Here is a 26583-nt window from a genome sequence, read left to right as displayed (position 1 = left end):
CTTCAGTCTGAAGAAGGGTCTCGACCCGAAACGACACTCATTGTTTGGGTGGGAAGGGACAAGTGGACCAGGGAGTTACGGAGGGAACGATCTCTGTGGAAAGCAGCAAGGGGAGGAGATAGGAAGATGTGGCCAGTAGTGGGATTCCGTTGGAGGTGGCTAAAGTGTTGGGGGATTATATGCTGTATGTGATATGTTTGCATAACTCTTGGATTGTGGGATGGTCCTACACATTCACCACACTTACACTGCGTTGCTAGAGATTTTACAATTCCTCTGTTCACAGAGGTCTTAAGTATCCCATTGTAATAGTGATGAGCTGGATAGCCAATGGGACCAAAGATCCCCTATATGGACATTAACCCAAACTCCTACTGCTGATGGATCATTTTGATCCAATTCTGTACCAAGTCAAGCATAGCATGCTGAACTTTGTTTCTGTCAAAACACAAGCACCATCTTATCTGCAGCTCCACCATTCTGTGATAAGTGTCACTGAGCAATTGTTACATGTATGTTTTGTACAGTGGGATTTCAGTATGGGTTTGTAGGTAGATGAACAGTCTGTGAATATAGCGGCAGGTCTTACTGCAGCCAATCCTCACTAGATGCCATCGGGCTAATTTTCAACTTTGCTGTTTAATGTTCACCTCGTGGGGCTAATGCTGCCTCTATCCTGGTCATCACACTTGGTATTCATCTCATTAAAAACCTTCACATGATCACAGGCTAAATGAACAGTAGAAACTGTGGGGCTGCATTATTGACAGCCATTGGTTTCAGGTCTATGACCAAACTTGAGTTTGAGTTAAGTTTAGTTTATTGTCAAGCATTCCGAGATACAGTGTAAAGCTTTTGTTGTGTGCTAACCAGTCAGTGGAAAGACGACACATGATCACAATCGAGCCATCCACATTGTACCGATACATGGTGAAGGGAATAACATGAATAACGTTTAGTGCAAGACAACGTCCAGTAAAGTTCGAACTAAGATAGTCCGAGGGTCTTGAATTAAGTAGATAGGAGCTCAGGACTGCTCTCTAGTTGTTGGTAGGATGGTTCAGTTGCCTGATAACAGCTGGGAAGAAACTGTCCCTGAATCTGCAGCTGTGCGTTTTCACACTCCTTACAATGACACCAACTTTGAACAAATAATCTCCATGTGAACCACTTACTGTCGTCTTTCTTCATTATCACATTGAGGAGAGTGTATTTCTCTCTCAGGCACCCACCATGAGACATCTTCTATACAATTGCCTCAGTGGACAGGCTTACCTATCTCAGGCTAATCAAATGTAAAGAATGAGAAGCTCGTTAAACCCTACCTGGTGCACCAAGTTCACCTGCGAAACCTGGATATCCCTTCAATCCAGAAGGCCCGGGACTTCCTTTCACCCCTGCAAAGTAAGTGGAAACCTGGATGAAGCCACATCTTTCAAAATAATTCAATATTTACCCAAACAGCCACTTGACATCTATGGTTGCACATCGCACTGAAAGTTAGAGCCAGAGAGAGCTTGGGCCCGGTCACACTGAAGGGCGATCACACATTGCACTCCTGGACTCACTGTGGAGTTAAGGCATGTTACTTAACTTATTAAGGCGAGGGCCAACTTTGCTTTTGATTGACTGACAGAAAGTAGTAGCATGGAAACAGGCCCTTCGGCCCACCGAGTCCATGCTGGCCATCGATCACCTGATCATGTTAGTTCTATGTTATCACAATTTCCTATCCACCCACAACACACTAGGGGTAATTTACAGAGGCCAATTAACCTACAAACCTGCACGTCTTTAGGATGTAGGAATAAAGCAGAATAACCAGAGGAAACCAATGCACACAGAGAGCTCTCATGGCTCCATTTTAGCCCCACGCTCCTGATATTTGGGCACCCGGTACAGAGGGGGGAGGGTCGGGAGGGAGGAGGGGGTCTCCCCGTCGGTCTGCTCCTGGGCCTGGCCAAGATGGCCATTCGCAGGTCCAGGCAGCGGGTAGTCGACAGTCGCACAGGGGGTCGGCTGCCTGCCCCTTTTCCGGGCTTACGTCCGTGCCCGCGTGTCCCTGGAGAGGGAACACGCGGTGTCCACGGGGGCGCTGGAGGCCTTCCGTGAACGCTGGTCGCCACCGGAGGTCGAGTGTATTATTGATAAAGTTGGCAATATATTAATTTGATTTCTGTTTGTTTGTAAACTGCCGATATAGGCAACCTTTGATCGCGCCACTACTCTGTATGTTTGTTTTTGTTTTCTGAATAAAGTATTTGTATATAAAAAAGGTCAGGATTGAATGCAGGTCAATGGCAGCAGTTTGTGAGGCAGCAGCTTTACCAGCTGCACCACTGTGCTGTCTAAAGGCCTGGTCCATACTCATAGCTTGGTCCATGCAGCTGTGGGTTTATGTGGGGAGTGACGCTGGTGTGCAGGATGATTTGAGTATAAGGTGGCACAATGATCTGAGCACTGAAGTTGACTGCTTCACATCTTTTATCTTCGGTGTATATAGACACAGATTATTCTGCCAACTTTGAATGCCAATGTTGTGTGTTGGTATTTTGCATGTCTAGCAGATAAGATTCAGCAATAGCAGGCTTACCTCTGACTATAAATTTAATAAGATCTGTGATTAATTTAGTTTAGTTTAGAGATACAGCGCGGAAGCAGGCCCTTTCGGCCCACCGGGTCTGCACCGACCAGTGATCCCCGCACATTAACACTACCCTACAAACACCAGGGACAATTTTTACATTCACCAAGCCAATTAACCTGCAAACCTGTACATCTTTGGAGTGTGGGAGGAAACTGAAGATCTCGGAGAAAACCTACGCAGGTCACGGGGAGAACGTACAAACTCCGTACAGACAGCACCCGTAGTCGGGATGGAACCCAGGACTCCGGCGCTGCATTCGCTGTAAGGCAGCAACTCTACCGCTGTGCCATCGTGCCACCCTATTAATGGCGGAGCAGATTTGAGGGTTTGAATACCTACCCCTGCTCCTAATTTGTATGTTTGTATTAATATGCATATGAATATTTTGGTTTGTATCTATCTCCACACATCAATATCCAGTTTGTTACTTCAATGCAGTTCTTAGGAAAGAGGATTGCAGTGTTATAAATGGGACATAAAATTCAGGCTCTGTCATCCCTGCCAAGGGACATAATGATTCCTCAGGATATTTTTAATAAACGTTTCCCTGGTGTCCTGGTGAGTGTTTACCTTTCACCCAACATTACTAAAGCTGTTTATCTCACCACTGCCTCGTCACAGGTTGTGGAATCCTCCTGTGTGCAAATTGGCTAACTTACTTTCTATGTTACATCAATGAACATAATACAAAAATACTTAATTGACCGTGAAGCACTTTGAGGTGTCAGGTGATCATGAAAGGTCATTTGGAAAGCAAGCCTCTTATTTTGCTATCCATTGAAAGCTAGGTTTGAATCGTGCATGTCCAATGTATGGATATTTCCTTATTCTCCCTGCACCCAGAGCTATAACCGACACCAGACACTAACTAATCAAGGGTTTGAAGAAGGCTTACCGCCCCAAACATCACCTAACCATTTTCTCCAGAAATGCTGCCTGTCCTGCTGAGTTACTCCAACACTTTGTGTCTACCTTTACTAACTAATCAAACTGTTTGGTAGAAAGATAATTCAATATTTACTGACCAGTGGATAAATGGGGATGAGAATTGTGATGATTAGTTTATGTTTAGGGATGCAGCGCAGAAGCAGGCCCTTCAGCCCCTCGGGTCTGCACTGATCAGCGATCCCCGCACACTAACACTGCCCAACACACACTGAGGACTATTTTACATTTATACCAAGCCCATTAACCGACAAACCTGTACGTCTTTGGAGTGTGGGAGGAAACCGAGACCCGGTTCAATCCTGAATACGGGTGCTGTCTGTACGGAGTTTGCACGTTCTCCCCGTGACCTGCGTGGGTTTTCTCCGAGATCTTCGGTTTCCTCCCACACTCCAAAGACGTACAGGTCTGTAGGTTAATTGGCTTGGTATAAATGTAAAATTGGCCTTACGGTAGTGTTAATGTGCAGGGATCACTGGTCGGTTCGGACTCGGTGGGCCAAAGGGCCTGTTTCTGCGCTGTATCTCTAAAACAGAAAAATAAAAAACTATAACTTCGTGCCCACATTATAACTGAAAAATCATCACAACTCATGGCAGTTACTATCAGCTTTTGTTTTAGTTGTGCTTCTTGGCATCCCTCTACTACTTCAAATCTTCTGCTTTAAAACTAAATCAACAAACATGTTGTACTTAGCAACGCAGAACATGCAGAACTGTTTGGGTCCAAATGGAAGTGCAGACAACTTTTAGTTAAGACGAATTTCCATGTCCAGTGCCTGCAAAATCTGTCTATACTGTACAATATGCCTGGCAAAACAATGCATTCATACAACACATAGTAGGCCCTGCAGCCACTGAGTCCGTACACACCATGAAACACCATTTACACTCATTCAATATTTTTCTTCCCACATTTCCATCAATCGTCCTCATATTCACCTCCGCTCAGCCCCCGCCAGCTTACACCCCAGAGATATGAATATTGATTCTCTAACCTAGTAACCCTTGCTTTCCCTCTCTCTCCATCCCTCCCTCCCCCATCCTAATTCTCCGACCAGTCTGACAGTCCTCCTGATTACATTGTACCTTTGTATGTCTCGTTGTCACGTTCTCCTAGTTAACAATGATCTATTTGACATTTTCATAAGGTCATAAGTGATAGGAGTAGAATTAGGCCAATCGGCCTATCCAGCAGAACAACATCCTTCCAACAGCAGGGTGTCCAAAACTCAACACAATACTCCAATAGTAGCCTCAGCAATGTACAACTGTAACATCATATCCCAACTTCTATATTCAATATCCTGACTGATGAAGGCCAATGCGCCAAAAGCCTTCTTGGCCACCTGTGATGCCACTTTCAAGGAACTATGTATTTGCACTCCTAGATCCCTCTGCTCTACAACACACCCCACAACCCTGCCATTTACTGTGAAGGTCCTGCCCTAGTTTGACTTCCAAAATGCAACACCTCGCATTTATCTGCATAAAACCGCATCAACCATTCCTCAGCCCATTTGCCCAACTGATCTAGATCCTGCTGCAATATTTAACAACCATTCACCCCATTTTGGTGTCATCTGTAAACGTACTAATCATGGCTTCTACATTCTCATCCAAATCGCCAATACATACCACAACTGCAATGGGACCATCACCAGTTACTGAGGAACACCACCAGTCACAGGCCTAGAGTCCAAAAACACAACCTGCCACCATCTCCCTCTGCTCCCTTCCATGAAGCCAATTCCCCATCCAGTGGGCTGGCTCTCCCTGAATCCAATGTGATCTAACCTTCCAGAGCAGCCTACCGTGCAGAACCTGGTCAAACCTCTTTCAAATGCTTCTGAAAGAATTGCTGCAGTAGATCCCTGCAGGAAGAACTCTTGGAGAAACACTAGTGGCTTCCCTCTTACCTGGAAATCCTGGAAGTCCTGCGGAACCTGGGTCCCCCTTTGGCCCATTGTACCCCGGTGAACCTGGGTTACCCTAAAGTAATGAGAAACAAACAGCTTTCAAAATGGTTACCTTAACCCGTTACCAAACGACTAGACAGATGAAATCATTTATTTAACATGATTATAGGTTCTTCCCAAGCACTCACTGTGTTCACAGTAGTTCAGATTTGTTTTGTTTTGTTTATTTTGGAGATAAGTTAGGGTGGCCAGGCGGTAGAGTTGCTGCCTTACAGCGAATGCAGCGCCGGAGACCCAGGTTCGATCCCGACTATGGGTGCTGTCTTTATAGAAACATAGAAACATAGAAAATAGGTGCAGGAGTAGGCCATTCGGCCCTTCGAGCCTGCACCGCCATTCAATATGATCATGGCTGATCATCCAGCTCAGTAACCTGTACCTGCCTTCTCTCCATACCCCCTGATCCCTTTAGCCATAAGGGCCACATCTAACTCCCTCTTAAATATAGCCAATGAACTGGCCTCAACTACCTTCTGTGGCAGAGAATTCCACAGACTCACCACTCTCTGTGTGAAGAAATGTTTTCTCATCTCGGTCCTAAAAGACTTCCCCCTTATCCTTAAGCTGTGACCCCTGGTTCTGGACTTCCCCAACATTGGGAACAATCTTCCCGCATCTAGCCTCTCCAACCCCTTAAGAATTTTATATGTTTCTATAAGATCCCCCCTCAGTCTTCTAAATTCCAGCGAGTATAAGCCTAGTCTATCCAGTCTTTCTTCATATGAAAGTCCTGCCATCCCAGGGATCAATCTAGAGAACCTTCTCTGTACTCCCTCTAAGACTAGAATGTCTTTCCTCAGATTAGGAGACCTAAACTGTACACAATACTCCAGGTGCGGTCTCACCAAGGCCCTGTACAACTGCAGCAGAACCTCCCTGCTCCTATACTCAAGTCCTCTTGCTATGAATGCTAACATACCATTCGCTTTCTTCACTGCCTGCTGCACCTGCATGCTTGCTTTCAATGATTGATGCACCACGACACCCAGGTCACGTTGCATCTCCCCTTTTCCTAATTGGCCACCATTCAGGTAATACTCTGCTTTCCTGTTCTTGCTGCCAAAGGGCCATAAGGGCCTCACATTAACCTCACATTATCCACATTATATTGCATCTGCCGTGCATTTGCCCACTCACCTATGCAGTTTGTACGTTCTCCCTGTGACCTGCGTGGGTTTTCTCCAAAATTGGTTTGGTAAATGTAAAAATTGGCCCTAGTGGGTATAGGATAGTGTAAATGTGCAGGGATCGCTGGTCGGTGCGGACCCGGTGGGCCAAACGGGCCTGTTTCCGCGCTGTATCTCTAAACTAAACTAAAAATAAAGCATGGAACCAGGCCCTTCAGCTGAGAATCCATGCCAACCATCGATCACCCTTACATACCAGACTATTTTATCCCTCTCCCTACAGACTCAGGGCAAATTACAGAGGCCAATTAACCTGCAAACCCACACAGCTTTTGGGACGTGGGAGGAAACCAGAGTACCTGGTGGAAAACGGCACAGTGGCGCAGCGGTAGAGTTGCTGCCTTTCAGCGAATGCAGCGCCGGAGACTCAGGTTCGATCCTGAGTACGGGCGCCGTCTGTACGGAGTTTGTGCGTTCTCCCCGTGACCTGCGTGGGTTTTCTCCGAGATCTTCGGTTTCCTCCCACACTCCAAAGACGTACAGGTTTGTAGGTTAATTGACTGGGTAAATGTAAAAATTGTCCCTAGTGTGTGTGTAGGATAGTGTTAGTGTGCGGGGATCGCTGGGCGGCGCGGACCCGGTGGGCCGAAGGGCCTGTTTCTGCACTGTATCTCTAAAAAAAAAGAAAAGGGAGAACGTGCAAACTCCACACAGGCAGCACTTGAGGTCAGGATCAACTTCATGTCTCTGGTGTTGTGAGGCAGCAGGTCTAGCAGCTGTACCACTGTCCCGCCCCAACACTGGCTTTTAACCCCTCACTAACATATGTGAAGATTCACTAAAGTTTAAAAGCCAAGAAAGTCTCCAAAAATTTACCAGAAAATAAAAGTGAAGTAAAAAAAGAAAATGCTGTAGCAACTCAGCAAGGTCAGGCAGCATGTCTGGAGTGTGGAACAGAGCTAATGGTTTAAGTTCATGACATTTTACTGGTTTTCATGAAAAATTAAAGACTTAAATGTTAATTCTGTTTCTCCACAGATGGTGCCAGGCCTGTTATGTATTTCTGATTTTTTCTAAAAATCACAAGAATTTATCAGTGAAACAAACATATGTATATATTGGGCACACTAACGTTGATATGCGTTGCTGAAAATTCATGTAGAACAGATAGGATTTACTAGCTACTTTTGTTTATGGTTGCTTAGCTTGGCACCTCCAATGTGCTACAAATAATTGCCTTAAAATTAATACCACAAATATACTGTATTTATCAGTAGAGGGTCTGTGGAATAGTTGAGGACTAAACATTTGTTCTTTGCCAGAAGCAAGTTGGGAAAGAACATTGAAATTTTTTTCCAATGGGAAAAACTGTTAACTCATTGACTAATTTCTCCACAACCTGCTGCTCTTTAAACAAAGCTACTGATTTATGACTGGCCTGCACTTATAATCCCTCCAACATCCTATTCCATTCGAAGAGAGAAGGGAGTTTGATAATTTTGTGGCAGCATTGCTGAAGGGAAGAAGATTGGCAATGATATTCCATCAGCTTCATCTGCCTTCCTCTCAAATATAAGGGTGCAGTTGCACTGTGGCACATTTGTATCTTTCTTTCCACAATAACGTGCTTCTGGTTCACTTGCAGGAAATAATTTGGTCTTTGGCCCTTCCCTACACGTATCCACATGTACTCAATTCCAACAGGGAGGGATGGGTCACTAGCTTGATGGACTGTATTGTGGTGTATGTAAGGTTATCACTTTTTTCATGGAAAGAAGAGGATAGAATATTTCTCAAATGGAGAGAGGCCACAATGTGCTGCAATGCATCATTTTCCATGAGAAAGCAAGTGAGGGAAAGAAAGGAACATTCTATCTATGCAGAAAGTCAGCGTGTAGGAACAGCAGGTTATTAAAAAGGCCTCATTGCAAAGAGCAGATGAGTACAAAAGTAGGAAGTTCTTACCACAGGGTGTGGGAATGCCAAGAACATTTAAGGAGGGATTGACATGTGTTCATCACTGTTTTGATGATGTTCACCAGGTTGATTGCTGAGATGCAGGCGCTGTTTTGAGAAGGAGTGATTGAGCAGGTTTGGCCTTCACTTACTGAAGTGAAGAAGAACAAGATGTGACGTATTGAAACCAACAAGACTCTGACAGGACGACCAAGGATGGTGCTGAAAGTATGCTCCTTTCATGAAGGAAACTTGAACTAACAGCCATAGTTTCAGAATTCAGAATGAGTGGTTGACTGTTTAAGACAGAAATGAAGAGGAGTTTCATTTCTCAAGTTAAAACAGAAATCTTCATAGATACCTGGATTATTCCCTATCCATCTGTAAATTGGCACTGGAAAAATGAATGCATAGGTCAAAGATAACGTTTTCACAAGAACTTCTTTTTTATTCTTAATATCTCCAAAGCAGGTTTTCTTTCTTGGGGCAATGGCACCAGCACTGGGGAAGGGGTAAGATGTACCATTGGAACAGTCTACATTTGAACCGTGCTGGACAGTGTGCTAGTAAGCCACATAACTAGGGAAGCAGAGATTTTCAAACTGAGAAAGCCACTGAATATTTTAAAGACAGAGGTAAATAAATACTTGGAAAGCAAAGGGTGAAAGATGGTGGATGGTAATAAGGACCTGAGATTAAAATTAAATCAGCCATTATTTTATTAAATGCGGGGGACAGATTTGAGGGACCGAATAATTTATTCCCGCTATCAATTTGTAGGTTTGTAAACTAGACATTTTATATTATATTGTTATATAACAAATATTCCATTTGTGGACAACTATGCGGCTTGGGCAGAAATCCGAGTTAAAGGCGTGATTGTATCAACCATGATGTCACTGAATGGTACAGCAGATTGAAGGAGCCTAATGGTTGTTTTTTTCCGTTTCCAAGTTCCAGTTTAGAAGGATGAGAGGGGATCTTATCGAAACATATAAGATTATTAAGGGGTTGGACACGTTAGAGGCAGGAAACATGTTCCCAATGTTGGGGGAGTCCAGAACCAGGGGCCACAGTTTAAGAATAAGGGGTAGGCCATTTGGAACGGAGATGAGGAAAATCTTTTTCAGTCAGAGAGTTGTAAATCTGTGGAATTCTCTGCCTCAGAAGGCAGTGGAGGCCAATTCTCTGAATGCATTCAAGAGAGAGCTAGATAGAGCTTTTAAGGATAGGCGGAGTCAGGGGGTATGGGGACAAGGCAGGAATGGGTTACTGATTGAGAATGATCAGCCATGATCACATTGAATGGTGGTGCTGGCTTGAAGGGCCGAATGGCCTACTCCTGCACCTATTGTCTATTGTCTATTAATTGCCATACTCTTTACCACTTTGGTAAGTGAAGCTTATCTATTTGGTTCCGTTTAATTTTATGATTCCTTTTCTGCTCAACAGCATGATTTGTTTTAGTCATAGAGTGATACAGCGTGGAAACAGGACCTTCAGCCCAACTTGCCGATAGAGCACAACATGTCCCACCTACACTAGTCCCACCTACCCATATTTGGTCCATATCCCTCCAAACCAGTCCTATCCATGTTCCATACACCCACCACCCGTTGTGTGGAAAAGTTACCCCTCAGATTCCTATTAAATCTTTTCCCCTTCACCTTAAACCAATGTCCTCTGATCCTCGATTCCCCTACTCTGGGCAAGAGACTCCGTGCAAACTACCCGATCTATTCCTCTCATGATTTTATACACCTCGAAAAGATCACCCCTCATCCTCCTGCGCTAAAAGAAATTGTGTCCCAGCCTGCTCAACCTCTCCCTATAAGTCAGACCCTTGATTCCTGGCAACATACTCGTAAATCTTCTCTGTACCCTTTTCAGCACGACGACATCTTTCCTACTAAAATGGTTCAGAACTGAACACAATGCTCTAAATGCGGCCTCACCAATGTATTTTACAACTGCAACATGACCCCCCAACTTCTATAGTCAATACTCTGACTGAAGAAGGCCACTGTGCCAGAAGCCCTTTTGACCACCCTGCGACTCCACCTTCAAGGAACCATGCACCTGCACATAGTGACCGACATCTACTATAAACTCACTATAAACAAACTGACACGCATAGCTATCTGGACTACTCTTCTTCCCACCCGGTCTACTGCAAAAGGTCTATCCCCTACTCCCAATTCCTCCGTCTACGCCGCATCTGCGCCCGGGATGAGGTGTTTCACACTAGGGCGTCAGAGATGTCCTCATTCTTCAGGAAACGGGACTTCCCCTCTTCCATTATAGATGAGGCTCTCACTAGGGTCTCTTCTACATCCCGCAGCTCTGCTCTTGCTCCCCCTCCCCCCACTCGTAACAAGGACAGAATCCCCCTCGTTCTCACCTTCCACCCCACCAGCCATCGTATCCAACAAATCATCCGCCAACATTTCCGTCACCTACAACGGGACCCCACCACTGACCATATCTTCCCATCCCCTCCCCTCTCTGCGTTCCGCAGAGACCATTCCCTCCGTAACTCCCTGGTCCACTCATCCCTTCCTACCCAAACCACCCCAACCCCGGGCACTCCCCTGCAACCGCACGAGATGCAACACCTGTCGCTTTACCTCCCCTCTCAACTCCATCCAAGGACCCAAACAGTCTTTCCAGGTGAGACAGAGGTTCACCTGCACCTCCTCCAACCTCATCTATTGCATCCGTTGCTCTAGATGTCAACATATTTACATCAGCGAAACCAAATGCAGGCTCGGCGATCGTTTCGCTCAACACCTGCGCTCAGTCCGCATTGACCAAACTGATCTCCCGGTGGCTGAGCACTTCAACTCCCCCTCCAATTCCCAGTCTGACCTTTCTGTCATGGGCCTCCTCCAGTGCCATAGTGAGTCCCACCGGAAATTGGAGGAACAGCACCTCATATTTCGCCTGGGCAGTTTGCAGCCCAGTGGTATGAACATCGACTTCTCCAACTTTAGATAGTTCCTCTCCCCCTCTCTTCCTCTCCCCCTTCCCAGATCTACCACTGTCTTCCTGTCTCCATCTATATCCTTCCTTTGTCACGCCCCCCTGACATCAGTCTGAAGAAGGGTCTCGACCCAAAACGTCACCCATTCCTTCTCTCCTGAGATGCTGCCTGACCTGCTGAGTTACTCCAGCATTTTGTGAATTAATACCTTAGATCCCTCTGCTCTACAACACTACCCAAAGCCCGACCATTCACTCTGTAGGCTCTGCCCAGGTGGGGCTTCCAAAAATGCTACGCCGCACATTTCTGTGAATTAAATGGCTTTGTTAAATCTCAGTGTTTGGAGATAAAGTCCAGAGCAAGAGGAACTTGCACAAGGCACAATCATCATGTTTTTGAACATTTATCTGAGGCCGTGGAGTCTTCACTTACTGGTGATCCTGGTGAACCATTGTCTCCTTTAGGTCCGGGAAATCCTGGACTTCCTGGAAGACCAGAGCTGCCCTTATCTCCTTTAATGCCCCCTAGTCCCGGAGAGCCTGGAAAACCAACTGGACCTGCGGAGCCTGTGAAACATTGACCATGTTGTTAGTGCTTAACAGTGTTGGAGCAAGATAAATCACCGGCCACAATCTCAACAATTAACTTTGCACAATTATAACTGCAGCTGTTGTATGTCACACCGAACAATTGAATTCAAACAAAACAAATCAATATACATTACATCAAAAAATCAGGACCTTTAAACCATTTGTATAGGACCCCATTCCACCACTGGAATGTTTTTGTAACCTAACGCAATGCAAGTGGTACAGCAATTTTCCAACAAGTAGAAGAAAAACAAATTAATATTACACTTTCAAGCATTGAGTTGGATTGGGATACCTCCTTCTATTGATTTTTCCTAGCTGATAGGGATTTACAAAGGAAGAATGTTTGTTAAGGTAAAACACTAGAAGAACTGCAGTATCTACAAAGACAGTAACCCATCTATTGTTAACACTTTAGGGAAGCTGGGAGAAAAGATGACAATAGAGGAGGGAACTGCAGATGCTGGTTTACACGGAAAACACAAAATGCTGAAATAACTCAGTGGGACCCTATGTGGAAGTGAATTCAGTGGGACAGGAGCAGGCAGAAACAATGGGTCTGCCAGGGCACTTGTGTCTATGGATTTTAGGGAGAAGACAAAACCGGGCTGTGCGTGGCTGGGGAACGATATGATTGAAGGCTGTTGAGGGCAGGCAGCCGGAAGTGATAAAATCAGAAATGGTCTGTAAGATTATGGCCTAGTGCTAGGGTTGCCAACTGTCCCATATTAGCCGGGACATCCCGTATTTTGGGCTAGATGGGTTTGTCCCGTACGGGACTGCCCTTGTCCCGTATTAGGCCTGCGGGCCGCTGTAGGCCCGGACAGTGTAGGCTAATGGAGTGTGTTCGGGGAGCGGGGCAGAGTGTGTTCGCCTAACGGAGGTTGCGTAGCAACCCGCCTCCCGGCCCGGGAGGCCGCCATTGGTGGAGCGGGAGCACTTGGCCACTGGCTGGGTGAGGTCACGTGGGGGGCGGGGCAGTGACGTCACCTTGTCCCGTATTTTGGAGTGAGATAGTTGGCAACCCTACCTGGTGCTCATCTGTGGGGTCATGGCCCAAGGATAAGTAGAAGGTCCTGCTGAGTTACTCCAGCATTTTGTGTCTATCAAAGGTAATAGATACTGAAGCAGATAAAGGGTAAAGATACATTAACAGAAGTTCTGGTACAAATGAAATAAATTTGCCACTGACTTAAGCAGTCGATATTGAGACAGAAAATGATATTCGGCTGAGGTGTTTACATATAATGAATGTGATTACAGTTTGAAGCAAAATGGCATTAACACTTGGCAAGCATTTCAGTCCAGAATTATGTTTCCAATAAATCTACATAAATTCTAAACATAAAAGAATCATAGAGAAAAAGTTTCACCAATGGTGCTAACAGGATAACCATAACTATCACTGGGCAGTGTGGAATACTGGATACTCTTATATAGCCCAATCTTTCTTTAAAGATCATCTGACATTATTTAAACACAATTAGAGTAATATATTTTTTACAAAGTAGACGTTTTAATGGAAACATCGAAGCACAGGCCTTTTCTCTGATGGGAATATGTGGTGTCATATTGAACAAAGTTGAAATAAGATATAGGATACGTTCTGAAGTGTAAAAATGGTGAACATTCAAAAGAGTGCCCTGAGAGGAGAACATAGCAGGTCGAGATCACATCTCTGGAGAACATGGATCTTGAGAGAGTCAGGTTCTCCACAGATTCTGCCTGACCTGCAGAGCTACTCCAGCACTTCCTGCCCTTTTTGTAAACCAGCATCTGCAGTTCCTTGTGTCTCCATAGAAGTTTCACCCTCCTGAGTGTAGCATTTGTTAACTGGGGAGAAAATCAAGGGGAAATAAAGTATGTGACGCTAGTCCATCCTTCTGAGCATGCTGAACTGACAGGAATGACAATGAGACCTCGATACTCATTGTTAATGTTCACGGATCAGATATTAAAGGGAGATTGTAGCTTCTTCTAGAACCTCTACCGCAGTTGCTTAATGGTGTTACAAGACCAGACAAGTACCAGCAAATCCTGATATGTATTAAAATGATATATTTTTAATTGATGAACTGTGAATGGCAGAACTATCAAACCATTAATTAAATAGAGCTCTCTCTTTAACAAACAAATAATCCAAAGCGTATAAGAAAATAACTGCAGATGCTGGTACAAATCGATTTATTCACAAAATGCTGGAGTAACTCAGCAGGTCAGGCAGCATCTCGGGAGAGAAGGAATGGGTGACGTTTCGGGTCGAGACCCTTCTTCAGACTGATGTCGGGGGTGGGACAAAGGAAGGATATAGGTGGAGACAGGAAGATAGAGGGAGATCTGGGAAGTAGGAGGGGAAGGGAGGGACAGAGGAGCTATCTGAAGTTGGAGAAGTCGATGTTCATACCACCGGGCTGCAAACTGCCCAGGCGAAATATGAGGTGCTGTTCCCCCAATTTCCGGCGGGCCTCACTATGGCACTGGAGGAGGCCCATGACAGAGAGGTCAGACTGGGAATGGGAGGGGGAGTTAAAGTGCTGGGCCACCGGGAGATCAGTTTTGTTAATGCGGACCGAGCGCAGGTGTTCAGCGAAGCGATCGCCGAGCCTGCGCTTGGTTTCGCCGATATAAATAAGTTGACATCTAGAGCAGCGGATGCAATAGATGAGGTTGGAGGAGGTGCAGGTGAACCTCTGTCTCACCTGGAAAGGCTGTTTGGGTCCATTGATGGAGTTGAGGGGGAGGTAAAGGGACAGGTGTTGCATCTCGTGCGGTTGCAAGGGAAAGTGCCCGGGGTTGGGGTGGTTTGGGTAGGAAGGGATGAGTGGACCAGGGAGTTACGGAGGGAACGGTCTCTGCGGAACGCAGAGAGGGGAGGGGATGGGAAGATATGGCCAGTGGTGGGGTCCCGTTGTAGGTGATGGAAATGTTGGTGGATGATATGTTGGATCCGCTGGCTGGTGGGGTGGAAGGTGAGAACGAGGGGGATCCTGTCCTTGTTGCGAGTGGGGGGAGGGGGAGCAAGAGCGGAGCTGCGGGATGTAGAAGAGACCCTAGTGAGAGACTCATCTGTAATGGAGGAGGGGAAGCCCCGTTTTCTGAAGAACGAGGACATCTCGGAAGCCCTAGTCTGAAACACCTCATCCCGGGCGCAGATGCAGCGTAGACGGAGGAATTGGGAGTAGGGGATAGACATTTTGCAGGGGACCGGGTGGGAAGAAGTGTAGTCCAGATAGCTGTGCGAGTCGGTGGGCTTGAAGTAAATGTCCGTCACTAGTCTGTCTCCTGTGATGGAGATGGTGAGGTCCAGAAACGGGAGGGAGATGTCAAAGATAGTCCAGGTATATTTAAGGGCAGGATGGAAATTGGAGGTGAAATGTATGAAGTCAGTGAGTTCTGCATGGGTGCAAGAGGTAGCACCAATGCAGTCGTCGATGTAGCGGAGGTAGAGTTCGGGGATGGGGCCAGTGTACGTCTGGAACAGGGATTGTTCGACGTACCCGACAAAGAGGCAGGCGTAGCTAGGGCCCATGCGAGTGCCCATAGCTACGCCTCTGGTTTGGAGGAAGTGGGAGGAGTCAAAGGAGAAGTTGTTGAGGGTAAGAACCAGCTCTGCTAGGCGGAGGAGAGTGTTGGTCGATGGGGATTGGCTGGTTCTACGGTCGAGGAAGAAACGGAGGGCTTCGAGACCATCCTTGTGGGGGATGGAAGTGTAGAGTGACTGGACATAATCCAAAATAATCCAAAGCTTCTGGTTTATGGATGGACGGAGTCTCTTGCCCAGAGTAGGGGAATCGAGGTCCAGAGGACATAGCTTTAAGGTGAAGGGGAAAAGATTTAACTCCAGCATTTTGTGTCTACCTCCTTTCAATGCTTTCAAATCTCACCCTAAATTGGCTAAAAGTGAGACCTAGCTTTCCTGACATTGTCTCTGTTTAAACGGGACAGGGGGGGGATAAATTTGTCTTTGGTCATAAGAGTTAAACCCATGACTGAACATCAGTTATTGCATGTACCCTGCTCCAAGCACATTTGATTTATCTGATGCTATACCAGTGCAAGTGACAAAAGTGAACTTCTTCACACAGTCCACAGGAGTTTTGAAGGGAAATTAGGTCCTTGGTGCAAATTGAGTTATTTGGCATACCTACAAAAACGTAAGTTATCCATTCCTGGACTCTTTTCCCCACCTACACAGTTTATACCATTTATTTTTTACATTCCTCAGTGGCGCAGTTGTATGTTGTTAAAAATTAATAGAACAATCCAAAATTTCACTCCTTTTTGGAAGAGAAGGTAATTTGTTTTGGAGATAGGAGTTCAAAAGTTAATAGAGTTTGGAATAACAGCGCTCAGTAATTTTCTGTGAAATGTGTCAAAAAGGTCCACGTTTTAGTTAAATGGCAATGAAAATTCATATCTCACTTTATTGCTCAATACTCTGTACATTACTGTTGTCATAATTCTAATCATGCAAGTTAATTATTGCTTAAAGGGCTAACCTGATAGACCTGAGGAGGATCAAGATTCAATCAAAGTTCATCATTAGATGCGTCAAATATACCACATGACAAACAATACTGCTGGTTGGAAACTTAATAACCCATTAAATTAACAATGTATAACTGCAGCAAATTCTCAATATAAGCAGAAAAAGTGGAACTCAGCCATTCTTAGATTAATAGTTAGGTGGCTTTGCACAATTTTCCATTTTGTGTTAAAAGTTCTGCTGAGTGGATTTTCCTCATTATTTTAATTGTTTACAAGATAAGGTCATTGATGGTAATTCTGGGACCCAGATCTGAGGAAGGATGTGCTGGCTCTGGAGAGGGTCCAGAGGCAGTTTAAGAGAATCATCCCAGGAATGAGTGGGTTAACATATGATGAGCGTTTGTCGGCACTGGGCCTGTACTCGCTGGAGTTTAGAAGAATGAGGAGGGACCACATTGAAATTTACCGAATAGTGAAAAGCCTGGATAGAGTGGGTGTGGAGAGGATGTTTTCACTCGTGGGAGAGTCTAGGACCGGAGGTCATAGCCTCAGAATTAAAGGACATTCCTTTAGGAAGGAGGAATTTCTTTAGTCAGAGGGTGGTGAATCTGTGCAATTCATTGCCACAGAAGGCTGTGGAGGCCAAGTCAATGGATATTTTTTTGGCAGAGATAGATAGATTCTTGATTTGTACGTATCAGGGATTATGGGGAGAAGGCAGGGGAATGGGGTTAGGAGGGAGAGATAGATCAGCCAGGATTGAATGGTGGAGAAGACTTGATGGGCCAAATGGCCTAATTCTGATCCCATCACTTATGACCAGTATTTAAACTGGTTGTTTTTTGTTGTGGAATATAAACTTCCACTGTAGGAAAGAAAACTGCAGATGCTGGTTTAAATCGAAGGTAGACACAAAATGCTGGAGTAACTCAGCAGGTCAGGCAGCATCTCTGGAGAGTTTCGGGTCGACACCCTTCTTCATATATACTCCCACTGTGTCGTTGGAGGTGAGGGCTAAACTGTGATTTGCACCAAGAAAAAGTGAAGAAATTGGATGTATTTTAAGTTGGGATGGCATCCTACATGGAGAAAACCTGCAAGCTGCAGTGATCCATGTGTCAGTGGCACTTATGTTTTACAGTGCTTTGTAGATGGCCTTGTAGAAGTAAAAGACTTCTCTTGTAGAAGTAAAAAATGTGGACAGTCTACCTTTTTAAAAAAATATCAGGATTTTGAGTGCATTGATTCAGTTACAAATAATGGAGAGAAGGGGATTAAAAAAGTATCATTTTGCACATCTTTCCTATGGAATTTGGAAGCCCATGAAAAGAAAAGTTAATTTTCTCAAGCACAGAGGACACACAGTTTCTCAATGGCCCTGAAAAGCCTTGCAAAGAAACATATTACAGTGGTCATAACCCTCAGGCACTTTGCCTATTTTAGCTACTCATTACATGCAAGTCTGAAGAGCAAACGCTTTAGCTGGCTGGTTGACCATGGGATGCCTCTTAACCAATACCGTGCCAGGGTGCCAACAGTCCCGTATGAGCGGGACATCCCGTACTTTGGGCTGAATTGATTTGTTCCATATGGGACCACCCTTGTTCCGTATTAGGCCCGGGGGGGCACTGTAGGCCTGAACGCTGTAGGCCCGGGGGGCACTGTAGGCCCGAACGCTGTAGGCCTGGGGGGCACTGTAGGCTCGGGGGGCACTGTAGGCCTGAACGCTGTAGGCCCAGGGGGCACTGTAGGCCCGAACGCTGTAGGCCCGAACGCTGTAGGCCCGGGGGGGCACTGTAGGCCTGAACGCTGTAGGCCCGGGGGGCATTGTAGGCCCGAACGCTGTAGGCCCGGGGGGCACTGTAGGCTCGGGGGGCACTGTAGGCCCGAACGCTGTAGGCCCAGGAGGCACTGTAGGCCCGAACGCTGTAGGCCCGAACGCTGTAGGCCCGGGGGGCACTGTAGGCCTGAACGCTGTAGGCCCGAATGCTGTAGGCCCGGGGGGCACTGTAGGCCCGAACGCTGTAGGCCCGGGGGGCACTGTAGGCCCGAACGCTGTAGGCCCGGGGGGCACTGTAGGCCCGAACGCTGTAGGCCCGGGGGGCACTGTAGGCCCGAACGCTGTAGGCCCGGGGGGCACTGTAGACCCGAACGCTGTAGGCCCGGGGGGCACTGTAGGCCCGAACGCTGTAGGCCCGGACGCTGTAGGCCCGGACAGTGTAGTAGGAAAAAAAACTGTAGATGCTGGTTAAAATCTGTGTCTGCCTTCTGGACAGTGTATGTTCGGACAGTGTAGGTCCGGAGGCCTGGACGCCGCCTAACAGAAGTTGCGTAGCAACCCGCCTCCCGGCCCGGGCGTCCGCCATTGGTGGAGCGGGAGCCCGTGACCCCTGGCTGGGTGAGATCACGTGGGGCGCGGGGCGGTGACATCGCCTTGTCCTGTATTTGGGAGAGAGATAGTTGGCACCCCCCTACTAGGGCTAAAGATACTGCGTGCACAACAAGAAGATACTGGTGTCACAGTGGGTGAAAGAGGCAATCACTAGATGGTCACTGCAGGTTGGCTGGAAACAAAACCAATTTCTAAAGGTTTGACGGCCATCCTAACCCAAATCTAAACATTTCAGAAGGCTTGCCAGGGTGAGTCTTTGGTCAAACACTTAATAAAATCTAAACGTGAGGCTGAGTTCCTCTTTTAAAGTCCGGAAGATGAAACAAACCCAGTAGTGATGTTAGTCTAAAGACAGCCACCAGCTGTTAAATAGGAGTGTCAGTGCACTAACAGCTTCCACATGCACGATGATTTACCTCACTGAGTGATTAATCTCTACAATACTTCTTCAATGTGGCTCAGAGGCCAGAATGAGCAAGCTTGGTAATTTAAGTAGCTTTTCTCTTTGTTCATATCTGAGCTCCCTCTATCATCTCTTTTTTTAAGTTTAGTTTAGTTTAGAGATACAGCGCAGAAACAGGCCCTTCGGCCCACTGAGTCTGCGCCGACCAGCGATTCCCACACATTAACGCTATCCTACACCCACTAGGGACAATTTTTACATTTACCAAGCCAATTAATCTACAAACCTGTACGTCTTTGGTGTGTGGGAGGAAACTGAAGATCTCGGAGAAAACTCACGCAGGTCACGGGGAGAACGTACAAACTCCGTACAGACAGCACCCGTAGTCGGGATCGAACCCGGGTGTCTGGCGCTGCATTCCTGTAAGGCAGCAACTCTACCGCTCTCCCTAGAATCCCCAACCCCCATGGGGACTGGAAGCCATATCATTAGATCCATTTAAGGTGGAGATGGATAAATATTTGAAAGTTCAAGGAACTGGGAGTGCGAAGGACTGGAACATAGGAGCATTCAGGCCAGCATAATCAGCCATGATTGTAATGAACAGTGATACAGACTTTAGAGGCCTAGCGTGCCGTTCCCATTCTATCGTGCGCTTGTGATGGTTCCTTTTTTTCCCAGTTCAGTTCTGTTTAGTTTATTGTCATGTGTACCGAGGTGAGAAGTGAAAAGTTTTTGTTACGTTCTATCCAGTCAGCAGAAAGTCAATACATGATTACAATTGAGCCATTTACAGTGTGTAGATACATGCTAAGGGAATAAGGAATGTTGCTGTAGGAATAGAGATTTAAAAGTGCGGAGCGATTGTAATATGTGATGGTAGATCTGCTTCTGTGGCTGGCACCCAAATAGTCGCCTGGGTTGGGCGCCATCTTGGAATTAATCAAATCAAAGATAGAAGACGACACTCCTCTGTCAAGTAACACGACAGATCCATTTCCCTAACCCATGGGTTCATGTCCACTGGGATTCTGGTAGGGATTTTCCAAATCCTCATTTGGAAATAAGACTTAAAATAATCTAAACTCCAAAATCAAATTCTAATTTTTCATTTGCTTCAATAGTCTCAACAGAATCACCAACTCCCCTACAATGTGACATCATACCAAAAGATTACATTCACTGACAACTACACGTTCTCCTGTAATAAAAACCTGAAGTACCAAACGTGCAAGGAATATTGACAGATCAATCGATATCTATGATATCTGTGGAGAGAAAGAATGAGAGATGTGATGTTTCAGATGGACATAAAACAGTAACTCTTCTTCTCTTTCCACAGATACTGCTTATTCCAGCATTTTGGATTTTATTTTTGGATTTCTGGCATCTGCAATATTTTGCTTTTGGACACTCTGCTGTGAGATGAGCAATCTCCAGGCCCCATGGCAGAAGCGTCCATGTCGCGGGGCTGGAAACTGGAAGTGTCCTGAGCTCATTCTGCTACCACCATCATCTATTGTACAAGTGATGGCTCCCACTGATTGTCGCCGGAGGCTTGCGCCCTCTTCAGGACAGACGACGACAGTGATGTAACATTTGAAACAAGGATGATGGACACGAAAGAAGAAGAGGCAATCTTCAGAAGCACTTTTGTCCTCTACCAATAAGAACAAAATGGGAAAGGCTCTTTGGCGAAGTGGGTGGGATGTTTGGCAGGACTGGGGGCTAAAGGAAATATGAAACACAACCTTCAACCAATGTGTCCACTACTGTATTTCCTTGGAAACGCCCTGTGCTTATGAGGCATGTTGGCGTGTTATTTTATTTGAACCAAGTCAGGCAGAGTGAGTTGGGAGCCTCATAGAAATGTAACATGCTAGCAAATATCGTGAAGCTCAGGATAATAGAGGAAGCTGCTGGTTCTGGAGGGACAGATCTAGGAGCTGTGGACTCGGAGCAGCAAGACCTCCCACCATTCTCAGCCCCCCTGCAGATGCTATAGGCCACTGATCTCCAGCCTTGCTCTCATCAGCAATCAGCCTGTGTCCATCTCCAACCTACACCGCCTCCCCTCGCCACTGCTGAGGGCCTTCTCCAAAGCTCTCACACTGCAACCCCCGCTCTTGGATATTTCAATTGGCAACCACTCAGACTGGTGAGATGCTGGATAGGAAACAGAGAATGAAACTTATACCAACGACACAGGGGCACAGCAGTCCAGCAAGACCTCCCATCTCCAGGCTGCTCACGATTTCCATGCATTACTCCATGTCCTCCCCATAGGGCGTGCACCATAGAAACCAACCATCTCCGAAACCATTCACAATATATCACGCTGCATCTCCAACAAACCAGTATCCCATTTCAGGAAACTCTTACTCTCGAACAAGCAAAAATAGAAGTCTCTCCGCTACCTATGTGTAATGTATTTATATTCCTACACTGCATATAAAACTATTTCATTTAGTCACACATGAGACTGACAATCCACATGCTGATACAAAAATACAACCTTGAAGAGGACCATAATATTTAAGGAAACATCTTCCTTCTTTCAGTTAAGAGCAAAGGCTAGTTTCTTGACCTCACTATCTTCCCTACTCCTTTTTCCATTAAGTCCGTGAAGAATAAGGATAACTCTAGTACAGACTTCAGCATTCAGGTACATTTTAAATAGCTATATATGTATACACACACATAATCCATAAAGAGCAATCATCAAAATATGACCAAGCCAAAAAACATGGAAGAGAATGTGCACGTAACATTCTGAAAGTCAAATGTACAAATGATGTAACATATGGCAAGAACCATGTGCCCATGTGTGGCAACGAGAAGGTATAAACGTGGTGGACAATTGTGATCTCAGTGATCTCTGCCACAAATTAAACAGCAACATTGCATGCAATGCAAACAGTGCACAAGTGTGTAGGAGAAGGCAGTGCCCCTCATCTTCCCCATAGGAAGAAAAGTCCTTCTCCCTGATTTACCTGGTCGTCCCGGCTGGCCTGGAGTTCCTGGTACACCTTTTGGGCCTTCCACTGGGGGTCCTGGTTGTCCAGGTGTACCTGGTGGGCCTTGCTGCCCGACAAATCCTGGGAAACCAGGGTCACCTTTAAGGCCTGGTCCTCCAGAAGAACCCGGGATACCTGGAATACCTTGATCCCCTTTTGGTCCTGCGTAGGAAAACAATAGATGGTGAGCCATTTGACAGCTTTTGAAATGCACAGAAGGTTAATTATTCTTAAATCGGTCATTTCTTTCCTCAGCTAATAAACGTCCTTTACATATTTAAATAGCAATGCAAGTAATCCATGTGTGAAACAACACAGCATTTTAGATGAAATACCGAATAGACAATAGGTCAGACAGCATCCGTGGAACGAGAAACTATTCATGTTTCCCATCTGCAGCCGTTGCCAGAATCTTCACTTTGTTTTGATTTTCACATAATTTTAAATATTGTGGACAAAATTTAAAAGGTCCTTACTCAATTGGTGGAATTTGATGTTCTTAGAACGTAATAAATGCACAAATATCAATGGAATCTCAACAGTGCTGCCTCGAGGCACATAAACGTTTCTAGTTTCAAAGGATATGGGGAGAAGGCAGGCACGGGTTACTGATTGTGGACGATCAGCCATGATCACAATGAATGGCTGTGCTGGCTCAAAGGGCCAAATGGTCTCCTCCTGCACCGATGTTTCTATGTTTCTAAGGCCTTGGGCAACATTGCAATATTCTTGAATGGTTCAAAGGTTGGCTGCCACTGGGAATAGGGTTATTCACTTCAGTGACCCAACTGATGTTATTGCCTGCAGGGTCCCAATCACAGATCATCAAGTAGTAATTCATAAGATCTTTTGAATTCTATGAGATTGGAAATTTGGGGTGTTCAACAAATGTTCAGCAACTGAGTGCCACTGTATGACAGGATTATTTTTCAGTATAATGGGTCATACATGACATTCATTGGTCAGAGCTGGAATATGTATTGTAATCGTAAACTGCAGAGAGGTGAGAATATGTTATTGATGCTCTATCCATGTAGTGTATGCTATGGCCCAATGAAACAACATTTCTTAAAAGGCCTTGGTGCGGCTCTTTAAAATCTGCATCTTAATATTATTTTTTCTATTATATTTCCATGTAGCTTGACGAAGCAGGAATGTATCTCCTGGCTTTAACACAATGCAGTGGGCTGCCATCAGCCAGCACATGATTCCCATCTTCAATGGTCTTTGGTGGCATCGTGCCTGCGATCCACACATTCAGCGTTCAGAGTCATCACGATTCTCCCACTCAACAAATGGCAAGAGGACCTTGGTATGCCACCTTCACGTAACTGGTTTTATTGACAACAGGTCTGGGTTTCCAAAAGATTCTGAACTTATGTCTCTTCCATGTTTATATCCACTTCCATGTTTACGTCCAACACTGGTCTCTCAAAAAAAACCCAACAGGAATAACACAAGACATAAACTCTGTAGTGCAGTGTAAAATGTGCAATTGATACACATATACCATAAAACCTTTGATCTTTCCAAGCACATTATTTGAACGCCTGGATTACAATGCAACCCATGCCTCAGTCTCAGCCATCACATCTATATACTAAAACTCGTTTGTTTGTTTGTTTGTTCCTGAACTACAGCCAAAACGGTACACGATAGCGCGACAATTTTAGGCCCACCTTACTCACCGTCATCCCATTGGTGCTAATGGAAGAAGTTTCATTGAAATCGGTGTTATATTTTTAAAGTTATGCACATTTTAAAGTTTAAATCTATCTCCTAGGGAGGGAGGGGGGAGGGGGGGAGGAGAGGAGGGGTGGAGGGGGGGAGAGAGGAGTGGGGGAGGAGAGGGTGCTGCACCAATGCAGGAGAGGTTTGGGTCCAACGGGTCCACTTGGTCTAGTATATTTTAAATCTCTTCAATACATTGTAGACAAATACTACTCTGAAATAATAATTAATCTGAAAATAAATGCACTTGCACAATTAGTTTGGTCACAGATTGCAACTCGCAATCATCGTACTTTCTGTCTAACACTATCCTCTGAATAATGGCATCGTATTCTTCACCGATGGCGTTACAGTGAGCTCCAGGTTTAGTCAGTGTTCACTTCAGTTTACCTTTCACCACGATCTTTATTATCCTGAGCCAGAGGTAAACATAATATGATTGTGTAATGCTTGGGGGAGGCTACTTGAAATCTCAGGTTCAGCATTGTTTACATCTTCACTGTTAATTTTTCAACACATACATAGATCTGATTACTATGTAGGTTCTCATGTACAGACATTTATCATTGTGAACATACAATTAATCTTTGCTTGTATTAAAATCCTCACTCAATTGAAAATTAATAAGAATCGACAGCACCCTCTGTGATGACATTAAAAGACATGTTTCACTAAGTTACGCAATAGATTATTTTATGAGTTCTTATGTACCTGAGATTCCTGGACGCCCAGGGGAACCTGCGTGCTCATGACCTGGAGAACCTGGAGAGAGGGGAATGAAGATAATCATGAAACAAAGGCTGAGTTTACATTTAGTTCAGTTTAGTTTCGTACAGAGATACAGCGCAAAAGAGACCCTGTGCCAACCAGCGATCCCCATACACTACACTAGCCTACACACTAAGGACAATTTACCAAAGCCAATTAACCTACAAACCTGCACGTCTTTGGAGCGTGGGAGGAAACTGGAGCACCCGGAGAAAACCCACATGGTCACGGGGGGAACCTACAATCTCTGTACAGGCAGCACCCGTAGTCAGGATCGAACCCGGGTCTCTGGCGCTGTAAGGCAGGAACTCTACCGCTGTGCCACCGTGCAGCCCTGTGTTTCAGCTTGTTATGGATTAGAGATTTTGTTTGTCATGTCGGATTTCAGAAACAAAACACTGCACTCAAGCAAAATGAACTGTGGATAAAAACAGGTGTTGCTGTTTGTTTCAGGCGTTCCCATTGCATAGTCAGGCCAGACGATCTGCATCAACCCTAACTGCTCGACATGTGCAATAAGGCAGCTTCAAGAGAGAGCTTGGATTTTTGCATTTTACCCTTGAACTCAAGCTGGGAGTCATAAGTTATCAAAACCCGTGAGGCATGATATCGACTTTGGATATTAATGTAAATAATTGGTACTGATTCAGTTACTTGTTGTGTATCTATCCTCATTTTCCTTTTCATTAACTTAGAGCAAAACTTAAAACATAAAATGTTCATCCCTAAATCATTTTGGTAAATTTCTCGCATACCGACTGCACACTAAAGCAGAACAGAAACTATTGAACCTGGGCCAGGCACTAAGACAATCCAGCAGATTCAAGGGCACCTGAAGCAGGCATTAGGGATGACTAATGCACCTTTACAGTCGAGGAGATCTTAGAGATTAAGTTGACAAGTAGAGTAAAAGTAACATTAGCAAATTTGCAGATGACACAATGCTGGGTGGCAGTGTGAAGTATGAGGAGGATGCTATGAGGATGCAGGGTGACTTGGACAGGTTGTGTGAGTGGGCAGATGCATGGCAGATGCAGTTTAATGTGGATAAATGTGAGGTTATCCACTTTGGTGGCAAGAACAGGAAGGCAGATTATTATCTGAATGGTGTCAAGTTAGGAAATGGGGAAGTACAATGAGATCTGGGCATCCTAGTTCATCAGTCACTGAAAGGAAGCATGCAGGTACAGAAGGCAGTGAAGAAAGCTAATGGAATGTTGCCCTTCATAACAAGAGGAGTTCAGTATAGGAGCAAAGAGGTCCTTCTGCAGTTGTACAGGGCCCTAGTGAGACCACACCTGGAGTATTGTGTGCAGTTTTGGTCTCCAAATTTGAGGAAGGACATTCTTACTATTGAGGGAGTGCAGTGTAGGTTCACAACGTTAATTCCCAGAATGACGGGACTGTCATACGTTGAAAGACTGGAGCGCCTGGGCTTGCATACTCGGGAATTTAGAAGGATGAGAGGGGATCTTATTGAAACATATAAGATTATTAAGGGATTGGACACGCTAGAGGCAGGAAACATGTTCCCAATGTAGGGGGAGTACCCGAGCCA

General features: G+C 45.4%; 1 protein-coding gene across 3 annotated transcripts in view; it reads right to left on the bottom strand.

Annotated features, from left to right (window-relative positions):
- The window catches only part of col4a5 (collagen, type IV, alpha 5 (Alport syndrome)), a 272955-nt gene that overhangs the window by 21113 nt on the left and 225259 nt on the right, over positions 1-26583 (bottom strand). For all 3 annotated transcript variants that reach the window (XM_078412094.1, XM_078412097.1, XM_078412096.1), the window contains exons 42-46: positions 24969-25019; positions 22503-22688; positions 12069-12202; positions 5511-5583; positions 1326-1397 (exon numbers count right to left, since the gene is read on the bottom strand). In XM_078412094.1, coding sequence (XP_078268220.1) covers positions 1326-1397; positions 5511-5583; positions 12069-12202; positions 22503-22688; positions 24969-25019 — 516 coding nt within the window. The remainder of the gene's footprint in view (positions 1-1325; positions 1398-5510; positions 5584-12068; positions 12203-22502; positions 22689-24968; positions 25020-26583) is intronic.

This window comes from Rhinoraja longicauda, chromosome 15 (assembly GCF_053455715.1).
Source record: "Rhinoraja longicauda isolate Sanriku21f chromosome 15, sRhiLon1.1, whole genome shotgun sequence".
Classification (NCBI taxonomy): Eukaryota; Metazoa; Chordata; class Chondrichthyes; order Rajiformes; family Arhynchobatidae; genus Rhinoraja; species Rhinoraja longicauda.
This window is presented reverse-complemented; position numbering and strand designations above follow the sequence as displayed.